The sequence below is a fragment of the Cebidichthys violaceus genome, unplaced genomic scaffold, assembly GCF_023349555.1.
Source record: "Cebidichthys violaceus isolate CVI_PGR_0920_01 unplaced genomic scaffold, fCebVio1.0.p SCAF_24, whole genome shotgun sequence".
In the NCBI taxonomy this organism is placed as follows: Eukaryota; Metazoa; Chordata; class Actinopteri; order Perciformes; family Stichaeidae; genus Cebidichthys; species Cebidichthys violaceus.
The window spans coordinates 5934873-5954206 of NW_027176417.1; the positions used below are offsets into that span (position 1 = coordinate 5934873).

Below are 19334 nucleotides of genomic sequence, written 5' to 3' on the forward strand. Positions count from 1 at the left end.
GTGAAGGCATGGCTTGTTATGAGTGACAGTGTTTCTTTTCACCAAGGTCTTTCTCCTCAAAATATTAAACTTTCTGCCTCCTCAGCAGAAAGCTTCCACAAAAATTGAACATACAGACTCAACAGAAAACAGCTGACTCACGTGAGTGAAGAACACGTCGTCTTTGGCGTCTGCCGCGTTCCCCTCCAGCGGCAGCACCATCTTGCTCGGCGTCCACGCGTCGGCGAAGTTGAGGAACTCCCACTTGTCCCGGTCGCCCTCGTCGGCCTTCAGGTACCCCTTCCTGCCGTTCAGGGGTGCAGCCGGTCACCGTTTCCTGCGGGAAGCGAGGACGTTTCAGCGCTCGTTCACCTCCATCTTTCAACCCTTTTTAAAAGATTTTCTTTCCCCCTTTTTTTTGCAGTAAAAGCGCTTTTAATAGCAAATTCAGACATCTGCGATTATCAACGTGAACCCCCCTGAAGCCTCTTCTCACGTGCAAATCCATTTCACTAGTTAACGAAGGCATGCAGTGTACAAAGAGAAATATTTCAGCAGAAAGATGCACACTGCCACTCTGAAAAGTGTTATTCAAGCAGCTGTTACTTCATTCCCCATGGATCAGCTGATCAATGCAAGAGGAATATATCAGTGAAATAACATTCAATTAAAGGGACAGTTAGGGTGTTTTGATGAGGTATTTATATTACCTACAGTAATTGGTTGGAGAAACAGACAGGAGTAATAGTAGACAGCTAAAATAATCAATATCAGTTTAAGCGTACGCAATATTTACAGTATTTTCACGGCTTTACTTTGCCGTCAGACAGCGCTTTCCGACGGGGAGCTGAAGCCTTTAAATATGCTCTCCTCAAAGCCACCGGACTCCTTTGACAGAACAACAGTAATTTAACCTCACCTGCTGATCTACCGCTGCCTCCAACCACATGTGCTATCCCTTTAAATTGATAATTGAGTAGTTATATGTCTTAAATGTTTCGTGAGACAGTTGCAGAGTTTCCATCCATTCACATCAAGGACTGCTTCATCGGAGGAATGTGTGCTGACGAATCAAAGGCTCACGCCCCCCCCACCCAACGGCGCCCCACAGCACCTTCCTGTTGAGCATGGCCCACATGACGGTGTCGAAGGTGCCCTTGGCGATGAGGTAGTGCACGTTGACCGAGGCCGTCTGTCCGATGCGGTGGGCCCGATCCTCCGCCTGCTTGATGTGGCCGGGGTTCCAGTAGAGCTCGGCGAACACCACGTGGCTCGCTGCGGTGAAGGTCAAACCCTGCAGGGGACGGACGGACACACGCACGCACACGCACACGCACACACACATACTAATAAGCCCCCACTTAGAACAGAAATACCTCATTCACCTCAAATTGGAGCACTCCAGCCCACATCCAATGAAATGTAATTGGTAAAATCATTTTTTCTTTTTAATAACTAGAATATTAGCAGCTAATTGCCGTAGGAGAGCTTCGAGCACCTACTTCCTTTGATTGGAACGCGTAACATTTGTGCACACATTCGCTCATCCAGAATAATTAATGTCAAGAATTATTATCGAGAGCGGAAACACATTTTCGGCATTTATTTCTACTTGCACAAACCTCGATTAGGATTCCCTGCAACCGAGAGCAGTCATCATTATTGCTAACATGCACCTAGAAGCCTATTTATTTTAGCAAAAGTAAAGCACTAGTTCATCCAAGTGCTCATAAGTGTTTCTGATGATCAAATTCAATCTTTTTAAGGACTATTCCAAAGTCATTTGTGCATACTTGAATAGCAGATTCTTGGTAACTGAAATAAAAATGAATGACGTTGAATGTGTGTGTGTGTGTGTGTGTGTGTGTGTGTGTGTGTGTGTGTGTGTGTGTGACTACCTGACCGGCTGCCTGGATGCTGAGGATGGCCACCCGCGTCTCCCGGGTCACTCTGGAACTTGTGGACCAGCTGGATTCGCTCGGAGGACGGCACGCTGCCGTCGATGCGGATGTAACCGGCCTGCAGTGACACAACGTTGACTTCATTGGGAAAAAAAAACTCGGTTCCCAAAGCGGTGATAGATGAGCAAAAACCAGACGGCGACAGCTGCCATGTGCGCAAGCTGATGGAACACGTGCTTTAAAGCAGCATGAATATATGTTTTCATTTTTTTATTTGAACATAATTCAAACTTTTAAGGCCAGACTAACCAAGTCAAATGTGTTATTTATCGCCAGCCTAGAACAGGCGGCAACCTCCGGCTCACAACGACTGACGCCAATGCGGAAGTGTCGTAAAACTTGCATTCTCTCTCACGGCCTTTAGGGGGCGACTCCTCTGATTGTATAGAAGTCTAGTCTAAAATGACTCTTCTTCTCTCTTGATTTATTCCCTCAGTAAACATTGTAAACATGAGTTTATGTCTCAATCTCTAGTTTCCAGTCTTCTTCAATACAGCATGATGTTCATTTAGTACATTATGGTCCATTTAGAGTCAAACAGACCATAAAGCAGGGGATGCTTTAGGGCGGGGCTACTGTGATTGACAGGTTGCTGCCGCTACCAGCGACGTATACGCCGTCTCTACGTCACTCCCCCACATTCCAAATTTGGTCATTTCTGTTCACCGGTTGCAAAAATTCAAGATGGCGACGGTCAAATCGCCAAACTCGAGGCTTCATAGCGGAACCAACGACGACGTCCACTCGATGGCCTAGAAGCGCCGAATGGCTGGAAGCGCGGTTGTTTGCACGTTTCTTTGAATTGACTAAAGGTTCACACAGTTTGCGAAGGGGGCAGCATTCAACAAAGCCAGTGCAGATTTGTGCTGGAACATTAAAAGGCATGGGGGCTTTTTTTTTTTTTCTTCAATAACCTGCATTCTATTCTGTGGTATTTCAACGACGGACGTGTGAATGAACGAGCCGGCGGAAAGCGTGACCAGAGGAGCTGCAGGGAATAAAACAAACGGCTGCTTTGAAAGAAAACGAGAGCGACGGTGATAACAGAACATTTTGTTAACATCTTTTTAGGCAAACAAAGAGAGAGCGTCCGTTGAACCTGAACTTGACGTTCGCCGAGCTGCTAATGCACTCTTTTGATTCGGGTCCGTCGCTCCCCACGGAGCGGCCTCAGCGGCACTGTGCAACGCTACTGCGCCTGCATGAATATGAAGATGAGAGAGAACACGGAGGTCTCGTTTGAGTTTGCCTAGAGAAATAGAAGGTTGAAAATAAATGCGCTCGCCGCGAGAACTAAGCATCCCAGCAGGTTAGAACAAAAAAAAATAAAAAATAACAGTTTGAAATCAAACCTGCTGTTTCACCGCACTAAAAACATTCACAACGAACCATCCGACCAGTTGGCAACGGGCGAGAAGCAGGGGAGATGCGAGAAGCGTAAAAAAGCATAACATCACGCTCCTGAACACAGTGTCCGCCTGTCGTTTGCTTTTTTTAGCCACGTCCCTGTTAATTGCTGAGTGCGAACACACCAGAGAGAGAGAGAGAGAGCGCCTCGCATATGGATGTACGATCACACCTCGCACCGCTGCATTACAGTTCGACGACGCCTCCCCGACCCCTGTCACACACACACGCACGCACACGCGCACGCGCACGCACATGCACACACACACACACACACACACACACACACACACACACACACACACACACACACACGTAATCTTTCACAGGTTGACTTGAGAGTTTAGGTGTGGAAGTTTACTTTCTGAAAGAGGAAAAAAATAAATAAAAGCACTTTACTTCAAGAACGAGGAAAAACAATCTTAGATGATGATTGATTGACTGCTCAAGAGGCGCTAAATACTAAACACATCGTGTTTCAAAATAGAATTAATTATCTACATATTGCACCGGAATTGCGCCGCACACCTGAATTTAGCATATCAAGTGTTGGACACAAACAACTCCTGACTGCCAACACCTGCTGCACATCCCCCGCTGACGCACAAGGCCCGACTTGTGAGCTTAGCGCTGAGCGCTCCGTCTACAGTAATCACAGATACGGCGAGGGATTTGACTTATGTACGCAGCGGGACGACGGATGAAAGAATAGAACCTGAAGTATGGGGCCAATTACCCCAGGATGTAGGGGTGAAATATGAATACCGCACATTTAATGATTACAGGTTTACCGGTAATGGGCAGTACAGGTTCCCTGCAGCTGGAAAAGAAACTGACAGAAATGAGCATTTGTGCCAAGATGAAATAACCATATATGAACAGAGCTCCCTCTTGTTTCAAAGTGATTCATAAGGCAAGAACAACTTTTTAAACCACCTCTATTTTCAGTGCACAGGAAGACGTTTTTCTGACTGATCCTAGTCGTCAAAAGCTCTGAAATTATGGATGGATAAAAGACTTGGTGCGCTACGGCCTTTCCTCTGAATCCTGTATAAATAAAGTTGTCATTATTATTAGTACTAAAAAAAAATAATAATACAGATAACCACTAGGAACCCCTAACAAAAATCATGACCCATCACGATGCATGATGTTTCGTTAAGTTCCTACGGTGGAATAAGGGCTAATTGTGTCTCAGGAAAATAGACACATCCGTACAGCGCAAACAACCAGAGAAATCAATGCACCACACATATCAATACATCCATTAATAAATAGATGTGTGAAAGTGTGTCCCTGAAATCAGCAGAGGGGACGAGACTCCTCACAAAGACGTGACTCAACAGCATCACGGATCGGAGTCGGGCGGAAAATCAGTTTCGGGGTAACATGTCAAGTGTCATGTGTGTGTGTGATGGCCCGTGTGTGTGTGTGTGTGTGTGTGTGTGTGTGTGTGTGTGTGTGTGTTGCTACGTGTAGTTGCTTTCGACCCGCTCCAGTTGCCTGCGGAGCGCCTGAGGTTACCTTGGCCTCGACGGCGGCCTCGGTGCAGGCCTGCAGCATGGTGAGGTGGTGGGCGAACACCAGGAACTTCAGCTGCTCCGCCTCCAGCATCATCTTAATGTAGTCCTTCACGGCTCCCGCCTGACCCCACACACACACACACACACACACACACACACACAGATACAGAAATAGACACAGATGAAAGAGAGCTGCTGAATCCATCACCACACTGGTCGACCGCACGGCACGGAGGAATCGGCCGCATCAGTGAAGAACTCAATTAATCACCGCGGCATTCCTCTCCGCGTGATCGATTCTCTATTGAATGCCGGGGATCCGGACCCCTAAAGCAGCGAGCTCGTGGAGGCGGGGGGGCATTTGTCAGCTCAGATAGTGAGGGCAAATCAATAACTCGCAACTTGGAGAGATATGATTGGTGGGTGCGCTTTTCTCCAGACACAAGAAGAAGTCACCTTTTGTTCCACGGACAACAGGATGAATCTCTTAATAAAGACAAAGGTTGTTTTTATTCCAAATGTCATGAAATTAGATTTATTGTCAGATTTCTTTCACACCTTGCAAACGCTCCTTAAAAATGTATTTTCATCTGGCTGTGTGTCAAAGTTCACCAACTTCACTCTGGAGCTTATTTTTACGTGACCCCGTTTTAATGCCTGGTATTTTTCTACCTGTTAGTCTTGATTTATTTATGAAGTCAAATGCTAACACTGCTTGGGAAAAAAAAAAAATCATCATAGTGCGAAATCAACAGGATCTTGCGACCCTGATTGACAGCGTGAAGCTAACGATCTTGAAGTGCCAGAGAGTTAACTGTGCCCTGCAGGTATCCGTATCTATCATTCCACCGCTTGCCGCTGCCCGAGCGATCGCACCGTGACGGCTGGGCGGCCTGTCCCCCGCTACTGCCTGCAAAGCTCGGAGTGGAATGTGCTGAGCGAGCGTGTCATTGAGCGTCCGGGGCCTCGTCTCGGAGCCTCGGAGGGGGGAGGAGGGGAGGAGGGAGGCCGAGAATAGCACCGACTAGTGAGAAATACCGAGTTCTGATTCCAGTCAAACAAGAGGCTCGTCGCTGGACGGGGCCCTGTCTCCGCGGTGTGAATCTCAAACACCTCCTGCAACCTGACAACCTCTGCTGCCATCACACCTGTTCTGGTGGGAGAACATCCGCTTCAGCCCTGCTGATAATTAGCCGACGCGCCCGATAACGAATCTCATCGCCAGGCCTGCCGACCCCGTTCTGATCTAGGGGGGGGGAGGTGGGGGTCCTCATTACCAACGGCTCGGCTTCGCCGGGCTTCCTTCCGCCGAGTTTAATTAGTGCACAAACTTCTCGGCTGTCTGAAGCGGCCCCGTTAGATCGCTTTAAAGTCCGGCATCAGAGCTGTCCTCTCTCTGGGTAATTGGGAGCAGATGCTTGGCGGGTTAAGCAATAAAAATACCCCAAAGGCGTTTGGCAGCTCCGTCGCCAGGCGGACTGGCAGGCAACGCGGGCAGGGGCCACGATGCCCATCAGAGTGACAGAGATGTGTGAACATACATCACCATTCCACCCCTCCTGATGATCCACACAACAACAACAACTAAAAAGGAAGAAATAATGCGGGGTTTTTTGTTTGTTTTCTGAAGTAGAAAGTGTGTCTGGCTCTTAAAAAAAACAAAAAAAACAATAGGAGAGGAAATGAGACGGGGTCGGGTGTATCGGCTTTGAGGTGGGTGGGTTGTGGGGGGGCTTTGTAATGAAAGGAGGTCCAGTGTTAGGCTAAACTGAGCAGAAATCCAATCAGCAAACAACGCCGAGCGCAGAAAAAGATCCAAGCTCGGAGGCAGTCCGAGCGAGCGGCGCGTCAATGATTGCGTTCGGAGGTTATCTCCGGTCTTCCTTGACCTCCGGGTGGGGCGGGCGTGGGGGTGGTCTGCGACTCCTCGGGGCTCGTCGGGCTAATTGAGAGAACCGCCAGCTCTTGAACGCGGGCAGATGATTGGCGAGGGATGCTGTGTTTGGTGGTTTATTCAACCGCGAACGTGAGAGGAGAGGGGGCCCCGTTTCTGCATCCAGACGAAGCGGGATGCCGAAAGTCCAGAGACTGAAACACTACGCGACCGTCTCACAGATGTTTCCACTGAGGAGCAGGAAATGTAAACCATTGTTAAGATCATCGCCACCAGTTGCTCTGACCCCAGCCTTCCTCATACTGTGTGCATCGAGCCACCTCCCCCCCCCCACATCACTTATTTCTCCCTCATTAAAAGAAAAAGAGCCGCCGCTTCAAACCGAGAGGCCGGCCCGAGTTCCCATGGCAACAGCATCACAGAGGATGCTATTTTCAGTGCGGTGTGTAACTTTGAGATAAGGTGTAATCATGGCAGGCTGGACGCAACTAAATAATACCTCGGCTGTAACTCCCTACTTTGCTTTCACCGGCGACCATTACATGTTACCATGGGGATGCCTTCCCACGAGATCTCGCCGAGTGGTCGGCCAAGCGCTCCGAACACAACGCCGCACCATCAATTCAACCCTTCCTGAAACATCAAGCCGAACTATAAAAAAAAAAAAAAAAAAGGGCATTCTGTCGCCAATTTTGAGGCTATTTAAACGGTCGCGGGTGATGTAGTGAGGAGTGTTAACTGTTGGGAGCCTTAGAGGTTCGACACCTTTGGGTGCTCGGCCACAGAACACTTCTATCATTTGTTGTCGGGTGTCATAGTTTCTAATAGGTTGCCTGTTCGATGCGGCTCACCCAAGTAGATATTTTCAGGGCAGCTTTAATGAAAACATGCCCCTCTTTGAATATATATATATATATATATATATATATATATATATATATATATATACAAAAAATATATATATATATTATATTTGTATAACAATTTGTGCCATAACAAAAGTTTCCTCAAAAATGTCGAGCAATTTCTTTACTTAAATCATGTCTTTTTCACGCCTTTCAACACTAAAACAAATGTGAACTGTAGTTTTTAGTAATAACACTCAAACAGAAGGAAATGTGCATTTGTTGGGGACTATTTTCAGCTGCGGAGCTCTGGAGGAATCAGGCTTTTCCCCCCCACCACCCAGTACTTGATAGCAGGATTCAGAGAAATACTGTATAATGACAAAGGCCGGGGGTTCAAACAAGATATACTCAAGCACCACCTGGTCCCTCCATTACCTTGGCGATGGCTGTTTGCTTGTACATCTGTGTGACCAGACCCATGACCTGAGTGAAGGGGTTGTTGTCCGTGGCGCCGCCCCCCGACTCCAGCCCCTTCATCAGTCTCTCATACTCGGCGAAGCTGGCCGAGGCCTCCTGCGGGCAAAGAAGAGACACGATGGACACGGTGAGGCCGATGTCCTTCATTTCTCCATCCACACCTTTTTTCTCTCTCGCTTGTTCTCCACTTTTTCTTTTTCTTTTTTTGTGATATAAAGGGCAAAACAATTAATGGTGCTGCTGGGTGTCCTACTTTCCCTGGAAGAGAAAGAAAGAAAGAAAGAGGGAGCGAAAATAGAGAGGGATGGAGAATTCCCAAGGATGCCCCCCCCCCTCCTCCCTCCCTCCCTCCCTCCCTCCCTCCTCCTGACTGGGCTGCTGAGCTAGGTGGGTCATGAGCATCTCCCAATTATAGCCGCCGTGTGACAAGCCGGGGTCGAAGATGGAGAAGCAGCCGGGCCGGTACAATAAATCAAAAGACGCCTCGCGCGATATCTCTCTCTCTCTCTCTCTCTCTCTCTCTCTCTCTCTCTCTCTCTCTCTCTCTCTCTCTCTCTCTCTCTCTCTCTCTCTCTCTCTCTCTCTCAAGGTGATTGGCGAGAAGTATTTAAGGGCGGGAGTTGTGGAGTGGGGGAGAGGCTGCCGGCGAAGAGCAGCATATGCTGCCTCCCCGTACACAAGAGGCGCAGAGAGGGTTAGCCCTGTTTATCATTAAAACACATGGAAACACTCAATACTTCACACCACAATGCAACATATGATGTTGGAATGTGACAAGAAGAGCAGCACGCTGTATTGAAAAGATTGGGTTTGCTTCCATTTTCATGCTGCGTGTCCATAATCTTAAAGTGCTTCAGAAGAATCCTCTTGACGTCTGTTTTTTTTTTTTAAATCGTCTAACTTCAGACCACTTTGTCATTGCAGATTATTTTCTGCCTTTTGTTCACAACTCATCTGTCTGAATTCAGGCAGAAAATGTTTTTTTCTTTTCACACATTTTCAGCAAACGGCGACGAACACTTCGTCGAAGCGCTGCATATCAAACGACGCGAAAACTGTGAAGCCATATGGCGGGCTGAGGGAAGAGGTGGTCCGCGCGTGATTAAGCACATGCATACAGGGGAGGGCGATGAGCGAGGGAGGTGGGAGAAAAGAGTGAGAAGCCTTATTAATGCGAGCGCACACGCGTAATGGATGCTTTTTTGTGAAGTTTCACAACTGAATTTTCTTTTTTTTTCTGTTTTTTGCGCGCGACCGGTGCAACGAGAGAGAGAGGCGTTTGGTGAAACATAAAAGCTTTGCACCATTTAGTGAAATAATTTGCATTTCAGCAGATTCGAAACCTCGTCCAAGTGAAGGACGCGTTTCCTTCATGTCCCCCCCACACCCACCTTAGATGTTTCACTCAGCAGCAAGTGCGCAAACACGGCTTGGACTGTCTCTTAATGTTTATTTCTAATTAAAGGATTGGGGGGGGGGCAAAACAAACCTGAGTGGCTAAACACTCCACCCTTGATGATATTCACTAGACTAACACTGACAAAAGGCCGGGGCTGAAAACGTAAAGGGCAGGAGGGGCATAAAAAGTGTCTGCTGTGGAAGATAAAAGCCGTCATTAGGGAGTAAAATGAGACGGGGGGGACGGGGGGACGGGGCTGTACTAGCGAGTGGTGCTGGTGTACATTAGATATCGTCGGCTGGCGAAACTGGGCTTCAAAAGACGGTTTGTTTGGTGGAAAATAACGCCGCCCGGCCTTTTTATTCTTCACATTGTTCGTGTTTTTTTAGTTTCTCGTGGAGGAGGCACAATGGCCGTCGCTTTGGGGGGGGACTGGCCACTTCACATCTCCCTTTCTCATCCCTTAGAAACCAGTCCATTTAGCTGGGAGGGTGAAATGACTGTCTATTCTTCTCAGCGGACAAATACCGGTTTTAAAAAACACTCACGAGCCAAACTAGCAGTACCGCCTCGCGCTGGTGTGCCTCCGCCAACTGTAAAATCGTTTCACGCCATTACATTTCTCATAATTAGCATTGAGTTATGGCAAAAATCTTATCAGTTCATCCCTGAGTTTAAGGTTTGTGCCAAATTTGAAGAATTTCCCTCGTTGCGTTCCCGGGACAGACGACGACAGCCGGCCGCTCCTTTCGTTTCCGATGTGCAAGCTCATTTATCCGCGGATGTTTTAGCGTCACAGCTGCTGTTTCGGCCAACGTGAGATAAGAGAGCAAAACGACGTGAACCTTTTCCCAACCGTTCCGCGTGTACGTTCGCCGGCCTAATTGGCACCGCCGTGTAGGAACACCGACCATATTTAGCCCCCCAATTAAAGCGTCCTTTAACATTTGAGGAGAAAAAAAAAAGAAAATCCTGCATCATCACTTTCTTATTGTCGTGTCGTTGGAGTAATTAGAGCTAGAGCTTCCACTCCTGCTGCATAAAAATGTGTATTGTTCTTTGTGCTTCCGTTTGGGAAAGCGACCCCCTTTGTAGTGTCGACAGCGTTGACCCGGCGCAGAGAGTGGAGGCCACAGGTCAAAGCCACATTAGCGACCACGTGTGCTAATGCATCCGGCGTGGCGTGGGAGGCGGAGACCGCAAACTTTGGGGAGGCGGAAAAAAAGAAAAGAAAAGCAAAACACCTACACACCAAACATGACATCCACTCTACAAATGCCCTGGTAGGGAACACACACACACACACACACACACACACACACACACACACACACACACACACACACACACACACACACACACCTCAGTGTGTATTGTAAAGCAGCAATAGGCAGAAAACGCAAAAAATGTCCTCTCTAGAGCCAGTGTTTGGTTTGTCCATTCTGGGCTACCGTAGAACATGGCGGCGCAACGTGGTGCACTCTGTGAAGAGGACCATTAGAATTTTTTAATTTTTTTAAAAAAAATTAATTTTTAAAAAACTTTTTTTTTTTTTTTTTTTTGTTAACGCTGAAAATACCCCCCAAAAATGTAAAAAATATGAATGCAGCTGCCAGCGAGGTGACATCAGAGCAGCCCCACACTGTAACAGAAATAAAGAGAGAACGCTCTGACATGAAGTCAGACACTAAAAGATGTCTCTCTCTCGAAAGCGGTTTATGACTTGAGAGTGGAGGCAGTCGAGGGGAGGCGACGGGCCTGGAAATGGACGAGAGAATATTATACAGTATTTTACATCGTCAGCTTTTATAAGGGATCTGCTACGTGACAGATACAGGAGTGTTGGGAGAGAATCTTCGCAGCAACAGAAGTGCAGAAGATGCCGATAAAGTCAGAAAAGCTTGTAAATTGGCAACTCATGATGAAAGCGGTGCTGGTAAAATAGATATCCGCACACCTAAATCTATGCAGAGAACACTTTATTTTTAGCTTTCCGTCTAAAGGACCATCATCAGAGCGAACCATGATGAAAGTGGTAAAAAAGCGACTTTTACAAAATTCTAACAAAAGTTAAAGCAGCAAAATAAATAAATAGAAAGGTGATGAGCAGGAGAGTATCATCTGTATATATATATATATATCATCTTTAATCACTCCCCGTGTGCTGAGAAATACACAAACCCGGAGATAACAGAATTTAATTTTACCTAACAGCGTGAGTCTGCCGCATCTCCATTAATCGAGACGTGACACGCGACTGGATGTTTAGTCGCGACGCTTTTGGAATTTGCGCCGGGCATGGGTGTAAACATTGGAGCTTCAGCGATTAATCATTCGGTCCATCAACAGAAAAAAATTATTTGGGAGCTATTTTCATGGTTAATTAATGGTTAGAGTCGTTTCTCAAGCTGGACATTTGATAATGTCACCTTGGGCTCTGGGAAATTACGAGCGGCACCTAATTATTATCTGACATTCACACAAAGCTATCGACTAATGATTGGTCTGGAATGAAAACAATTGTTAGCTGAGGCCCTCGAAAATAACGACACCGGCAAAGTGATTGGATGTCCGACAAAAGGCCACATGTTGTCGTCTGACATGTACCTTTGCGGCCTCCTTGGGCAGGTCGAAGGGGATCCGCTGGCGGACTTTGGGGGGCAGCTGCTTGAGCACCTCGGCCTTGAGACGGCGGATCATGATCTCGCTCAGCCGCCGGTGCAGCTCGTCCAGGTTGGACGCCCCGCGACAGTCCCACTGCCTGCGAGACCCGAAGTACCTGTGAGAGACAAAAAAAAAAAAAAAATGAGGCGAAGCTGTGGCTCAAGATGCATTTTATATATATACCGAAAACCGAGATAAACTTCCTAAGAAAGCATAGTTATTTATGGCAATGCCCCCGAAGGAGTAGTTAAACACATTTAAAACATTCCCACCTGGGAGCTGCCCGGCTCTGCAGCAGCCTTCCATATCGTGTACCGCTGAGCAGCTCTGCTGGTGCAGTCGTCGGGGGGGAATCAGTTTTTTTGCTTAAGGGCAACTTTGCAGAGCAGCAAACTATTTTGTCTAATGGCCACGGCAGCAGGTTTATCCCAAAACTCGCCTGGCAACTTTCGCAATTTATCTGCCAAGCGGATTTTTTTTAGAGTAGAACTGGCCCTCCACACAAAGGCTGGTCATCTGCCATATTGGCTGGAAGTGTGGACAAACTTAACAAGCCACTGCCATAACCACACTTCGGTATCTAAACGTGTAGTTGCTGAGGGAAGGGGAAGTGAAAGAATGTTTCTGCTTCTGGTTTGCTGAGAGGGGATTTGAACCAGCAACTCTACAGCTGCGCAGCTTCTTTTCTCCCTCACACAACAACGTCACTATGATAAAAGGAAGAAGACCATGCCTCGTGACCTTGAGTGTGCAGTCAATCTTTCGCGTGAAAGTGTTGATGTGGCTCAGAACGGCGTGTCCCCCCCCCCCCCCCCCCCCCCCCCCCCCCCCCAGCCACACCGAGTGCTATTACATACAAAGTGTTATCGTTAATGCCGGCGGGCCCATCCAAAACAGGGCTGTCCGACTGTGATGGACATCCAAAACAATGCATTTGATGTGTGTGTTCACACGTGTAACTGATCGTCACTGGCAACTGGCAGCCAGTTGGCATTTCAACGCTTGGCTTCGGTCAGGGTCTGGCTCTGACAACAAAACCACCTCAACTCAATAGCACCGCCACCCCAGACTCAGGTACAGCCCACCTTATCCCAGCAGACACTTGAAAAGAGTGAGAATTTAATGGTAGATGAGATCTATTGGAAAGTCTGCTTATATCATCGAGCAAGGAATTAAAAGTGTGTAAATAAAAAACGGATTAAAATAAAGTTTGATTTGACGATTTAGGACATGTGCTTATTCACGTTTTTTTTGGCGAGAGTTAAATAAAATACCACTAAATATGAAGCTGGAGCCAGTTAGCTCAGCCTAGCTTAGCGTGAACACATACATTCACCCTGTAATACCTCAACTTGTCGTTTCAACATATTAGCCATGCTGGTAGGTGTTTTTTGACAGAGCCAGGCTAGCCGTTCACCCGCTGCTTCCAGTCTCTATGCTATGTTATGCTAAGCTAACGAATTCACAGCTAACTCTCAGCAAGAAGGTGAATTTGCGTGTTTACCAAAATGTCAAACAAGTAGCATGTGACATGTATAGTAGCATTAAGCTACACTACAAATAAGTGAGACAATACAGTATGTACGAGGTGAATGTTAGCTTGTGTGTGTGTGTGTGTGTGTGTGTGTGTGTGTGTTGAAGACTCACCTGTAATGGGCGTTGCAGTATTTCTTGGCGTAGTCACTCCAGGTTCCGAGCCTCTTGGGGTAGAGGGCATCAATCTGCATGAAAAGCTGTGAATCACAGAGACAGGAAAAAGGCCCTTAAAAGGTGCTCTGTGCTAAACCATTACAGGCTGTGTGTGTGTGTGTGTGTGTGTGTGTGTGTGTGTGTGTGTGTGTGTGTGTGTGTGTGTTTGTAAGGGGAAGAGAGACAAAGAATGTGTGATAATATTGCTGCGTCCTATTTTTGAATTAACCTCCTTTTAACTGTAATTTCCATTTCAATCTCTAGTATATTTTCCTACCAATAATATTTACTTCCTTTTCTTTTTAAATGTATATAAATGTTGCTGTGTAACTGACATTATAAACTAACTTTATCACTCCTCTCTACTTAAGCTAATGTTACACCATGTTTTAGCAATCACAATTATGCCTTACTTGTCACGTAGCTTGTTGTAGCTAATGTTAGCAAACTTTAGCTCAATGCAGCTAACTGACACGACTAACGCCGACTCATTCAGTCATAAACTCAGCAAAGTCAGTTTGCGGACTCTTCTCAACCTTCGCTACCGTTATTACGTTTCATGTCACAGACAAATAATTCAATGAGTTTATCAAAAAAAAAAGCTAAACTCAGCTAAGCTAAACAGCTGCTAGCAGTAGCTTGGTATTTAGCGAGCAAGCAGTATCAATGTTCCCATCTAGCTAACTGAAAGTGCTAACAAATGCTAACAATACTAACTTTCACTTTGAAAAAAGGTATTTTAATACAATATCTTGTATAAATTTACCTGCGCTCACGATAAGTCTACTGTCATGAAGTGCATCTTGTGTGCAATGTCTCGTCTAGTTTAGCAGCCAATGCGTTGAGCGACGGTTTATTTGTGTCAGTGCCCAACTAACCAGGTCAAACCGCCAGCGCGGTCACATAAGGCGCGAAAAAAATGTGAAAATTTCAGCATGGAGAAATAGGAAGTCATCAAGTCATCTGTCTTCGGCGTTAACGTACGGCATCTCTTGTCAATTTGCAGTATTTTTGCAGCGATTTGTGAAGCGATGACAGGCAATCATCGGCGAGGCGATCAGCCACACAGTGCGAGTGCTGTTCTAAATTCAGCGCTTGTTCAACAGGAACTTTGCATTTCCCCCCCCCCCCCCGCCCTCACACTGTTGATATAATAGGTGGGTGGAATGAGGGCACATGGTGAACGGTGCGGCATGCCCTGAGCTGTGTGCTAACTCGATGTCAGAGCCACCAGTGAGTAATGACGGCGGCGGGGAGACTGGCACAGAGGCAGGGACAGGGCTTATCAGGTTTATGCTGCGGATGATATAAAATGTTATATTCGGTTTCAGATTCTAGTGGCAGGGAGAGGGAGAGAGATGATATCTCAAAAAAAAAAAAAAAACTAACCTCAATACTGCGGGGCAAGGCGATGGCAAAGACAGGATGGCATGTATCTCACACACACACACACACACACACACGCGCAGTATATAACGCGCACACACACCGTCTCAGTGACACACCTTCTCCAGATTTCGCGCTAACTTCGCTCCATTTTTGGAATTAATTAGCTGCCTGGATCTCAGTTCATTATCACGATCGAGTCGAGGCAATAATTAAGTTTTCCTCGCGGCGGCGTGGCAGTTTGACGACAGAGGGGTCTGAGTCCTGTCTCACATAAGACACTTAAAAAAGTAGTCAACACAAAGCCTATGGTGCCAGACTAGTAATGTCGGTTATTAGAGGGGACAAAACTTGTAACAAATGTGACCAAATGTATGTTTTGTTTTAGATTGTGTAGTATTTCCAATGAATTGCTTTTCATAATTAATTAAATTAAATATTCTTCATGGTCTCACATCAGACTACACCACTCAGATTCTGACCCTACACGTAGCAGAGTGTGACATAACATTAAATAACTTTAGAAACCCGCCGAATGTGTGTTAATCCGCAGCTGGAAATAGTCCCTAATAAATGCACCGTTTTCTCCCGTTTGAGTAAAGAAAGGAAGTTTCCGCCTGAGGTAGGCATGATTCTCTCTCACTGTGCGACTTCAGCTTGTCTCAGTTGGGAAAGAAAAAAAAAAAAAAAGGTGATGTCACTTACTTCCGTGCGCAAATCAGGATTAAGCGACACAGTCCAGTCGCTTTTGACTGTTAAACTCTTAATAAATAAATAACTATGGATTTTTTTTCCCCAAAACTTTACACAACAATTATTGCTATTTGATATTATGTATATTTTGTCATGAATATTTAATTTTACAGATAAATACCTATATTTGTAGGGCCTCTAACTACTTGCCTCTGCTCAGTTTCTGCTTTGTATTGGTCTTTCAATGATTGTATGTCTTTATATATATAAAAATGAAGCCCTTTGTAACACTGTTAAACATTCTGTATTATTACAGATACTTAATAATATTACGTATTATTTATAACACAGATATTCAGATTATGCAGGTCATGGATAATCAATTATGTGGCAAAAGTTTGAGTATTATTTTTCAAACCAACTGCATGATTTGTAAACACAGTAGATATATTGACTACTTACACTACATTATTAACTACAGCCAACATAATAAGCTTACGAGCAACACCGTAGAAGCCCAAATGAATGCTGCTCCCGGGGCCGGAGAGGACGACGGGAGGGAAAGTAGAGACGGCGTAAAAAGCCTGAGCACAGCGCCGTATCAGTGCCCCGTCATTAGGGCACGGTGGACATACAGTACGTCTTATTGATGCTGCATTGTCTCTTCACGTCGAGGCCGTGAAAAGATTTTCCATTCACTTCGTCCTGCAGTGATGGAACACAGCTGCAACCCACTGCTTCGATGCATCATATATAAAAATGATATAATAAATCATTATGGAGATGGGGAACGGCTCCGGCGCTCTCCAAACACCGTTGTCCTGTGAACAGCTCTTCTTATTGTCTCTAAATTCAATAGCCCCCCCCCCCTTACGCCTCTTTTTATTACTTGTCTCATTTATTGCAGCGCGGTGTCTTGTTCATATCGGCCTTTGCAAATGAAGTTTTTGCAACAAAAGGTTATTGAAATAAGACCACGGGATCCTTGAGGATAAGTGATGCCGGGGAGAGTTAATTGGCTTTTTTGAGTGTCGGAATCTGCTCCGGAGCAAGTTGCCATGGTGATCTACCTGCGCTGTATTGAGAAGCATCTTTGCGAGGAGCCAGAGATGAGCCCCGAGTTAGCACTGTGGACCTATAATGTCTCTTCATGAGTCTGGGTTAAGAATCAGCACTTCTGAAAGTGCAAGGAGAAAACAAATACTAAGAGCTCACTCCACTTAAATGTGTATTCTTTTCTAATCATTTGAGCAGATTTTATCACCTCTTCAGGCCGACCCAGGGCCGGGGTGCCGGTGAGCAGGATGGCCCGCCTGGCGCCCTGAATGAGGGGCGCCAGGATCTTGGTCCGCGCCGCGTTCCTGGATTTGAGGTAGTGCGACTCGTCCACCACGACCACGGCGAACCGCTGCCTGCTCAGAGCCTCCACCAGGGGGCGCGCGTCCGTGGTGAGCAGGCCGTAGCCCAGGACCGTCACCTTACTGCTGCTGATACCCCTGGAGACACACACACACACACACACACACACACACACACACACACACACACACACACACACACACACACACACACACACACACACACAGACAGACAGACAGACACAAAGTTGGAATCAGTCATTTTACTCAAACAAAGGGGAAACAGCGCATCGATTGGGGACTATTTTAAGCAGCGGATTAATACATGATTGGTAAGGAGAGCACATTTTAAAAGGCAGACCGGTGGATTTGAGATGGAGTCGAAATGAACTGCGGTGCCCACGGGCATTGTAGTGAAGAAACGTGTCACCGGGTGCAACGGTGTGGTCTCACCGATGTGTTTTTAATAGTTTTAAATAGACAACAAAGGGAGCTCTGTGGTGCAGAGGGAAGAAGATGCATCGGGCTTTGACACGCACACAACGCATGCTATAGAACATCGGCCAGCCTCATCCTGTACACTGCCACTGTAGTCATCTTTAACATTGACAAAGGTGCGTTCAAAGGCAGAGCTAAATACAAACTCAACATCTGCTCCAGTGCGTATTGACTGAGCCCTCAAGGTAAAGCAAACCAGACTATTTAAAAGAGGGTGTGTTTGTGTGTGGACTTGATAAATGTTACGGCACACAAAGGAACACACACACACACACACACACACACACACACACACACACACACACACACACACAACAAACTGGCAGTAAAGAAATCCATTCCTGTATTGGAATTTTTTATGCGCAGCCACCTAACAGACACACAGTTACGCGGATAAACAAACAAACACAGCGGTGGCATTCGGCTGCAATGGAACCCAATGAGAATCTCAAAAACCTTCCCAGCATCTGTCAGCTCCTAATTCTTTGTCTTCAACACACACACACACACACACACACACACACACACACACACACACATTTCCAATGCTGAAATAAACCTGAGGTGTCATTCATGTTCTACAGAAGAACAAGTGAGTCAAAATACTGGGAGGAGGTGCTGCATAATTTTTCCTCTTGCCTCGCCGTACAGTCATTAACACATCCTGGTTCAAGGACACGTTTTTTCCCCCAGAAGGCTTTCACAACTTCTTTTTGCGCCTCGTCTGTGATGCGAGGTGGAGAGGGTTTTTTTCTTGTTTTTAGTTTTTTTTCACACAGATACAGAAAGTTTGTTTCATTCAACATTGGGGAAACTAGGGGAAAGTTGAGACGATAATAAAAGTACGAGTCCACGGCAAACCCGAATCAATACGAACAGCTGAGTGAAAATGAGACACATTCCTCCACCGCAGCATATTTTTTTCCTCCCCCCCCTCCCTCTGCATTGGAGAAATTTCAGCTCTTGTTCAATATTGCAGACGCTGGCGTTGACATGATTTGTCTGTCAGCGCTGTCAAACGCCGGGCCCCCGCCAACTCCCGACACCGGGGGACACTTTGAGATTAAATTGTCAGCCGCGACTTCTCCGTCCATCACGCTGTGTGTGTGTGTGTGTGTGTGTGTGTGTGGCCGAGTGTGTGGCCGAGTGTGTTCATATATATATATATATATATATATATATATATATATAGTATTACCATCGCTTGCCGTGTATCAGAACCGGAGGGACACTGCCGCAACTTCCACTTAAGTTCAAATAGGGGCTGTGACCTCTCACTTTCATAATCCTGCGTATGATGAACATAATCCAGGGGATTATGTGCTCTGTTTAGAGATATCCTGGGCACAAGACTGTGGGCCATGAACGTGCAAAGTGGGTCCCTGTCTGCTCGATATCATGGAGGGTTTTGACCAGAATGAATTCAAATGTATAATTGATACATCGTCGCTTTTTTAAGGAAATAAAATGCAAAATATTTACTAGTTTCAGTTTCTCAAATGTGAATATTCTTTATTAAATCTATGAAATTCAGCATATTTCCCTCAAGGTTTGACTT

At 46.2% G+C, this 19334-nt stretch overlaps 1 protein-coding gene across 1 annotated transcript in view; it reads right to left on the bottom strand.

Annotated features, from left to right (window-relative positions):
- Positions 1-19334, bottom strand: part of zranb3 (zinc finger, RAN-binding domain containing 3) — a 62989-nt gene that overhangs the window by 34993 nt on the left and 8662 nt on the right. The window contains 10 exon segments of the mRNA XM_068719422.1: positions 142-294; positions 296-316; positions 1094-1273; positions 1878-1919; positions 1921-1998; positions 4872-4991; positions 8048-8185; positions 12096-12267; positions 13800-13885; positions 17185-17416. Coding sequence (XP_068575523.1) covers positions 142-294; positions 296-316; positions 1094-1273; positions 1878-1919; positions 1921-1998; positions 4872-4991; positions 8048-8185; positions 12096-12267; positions 13800-13885; positions 17185-17416 — 1222 coding nt within the window.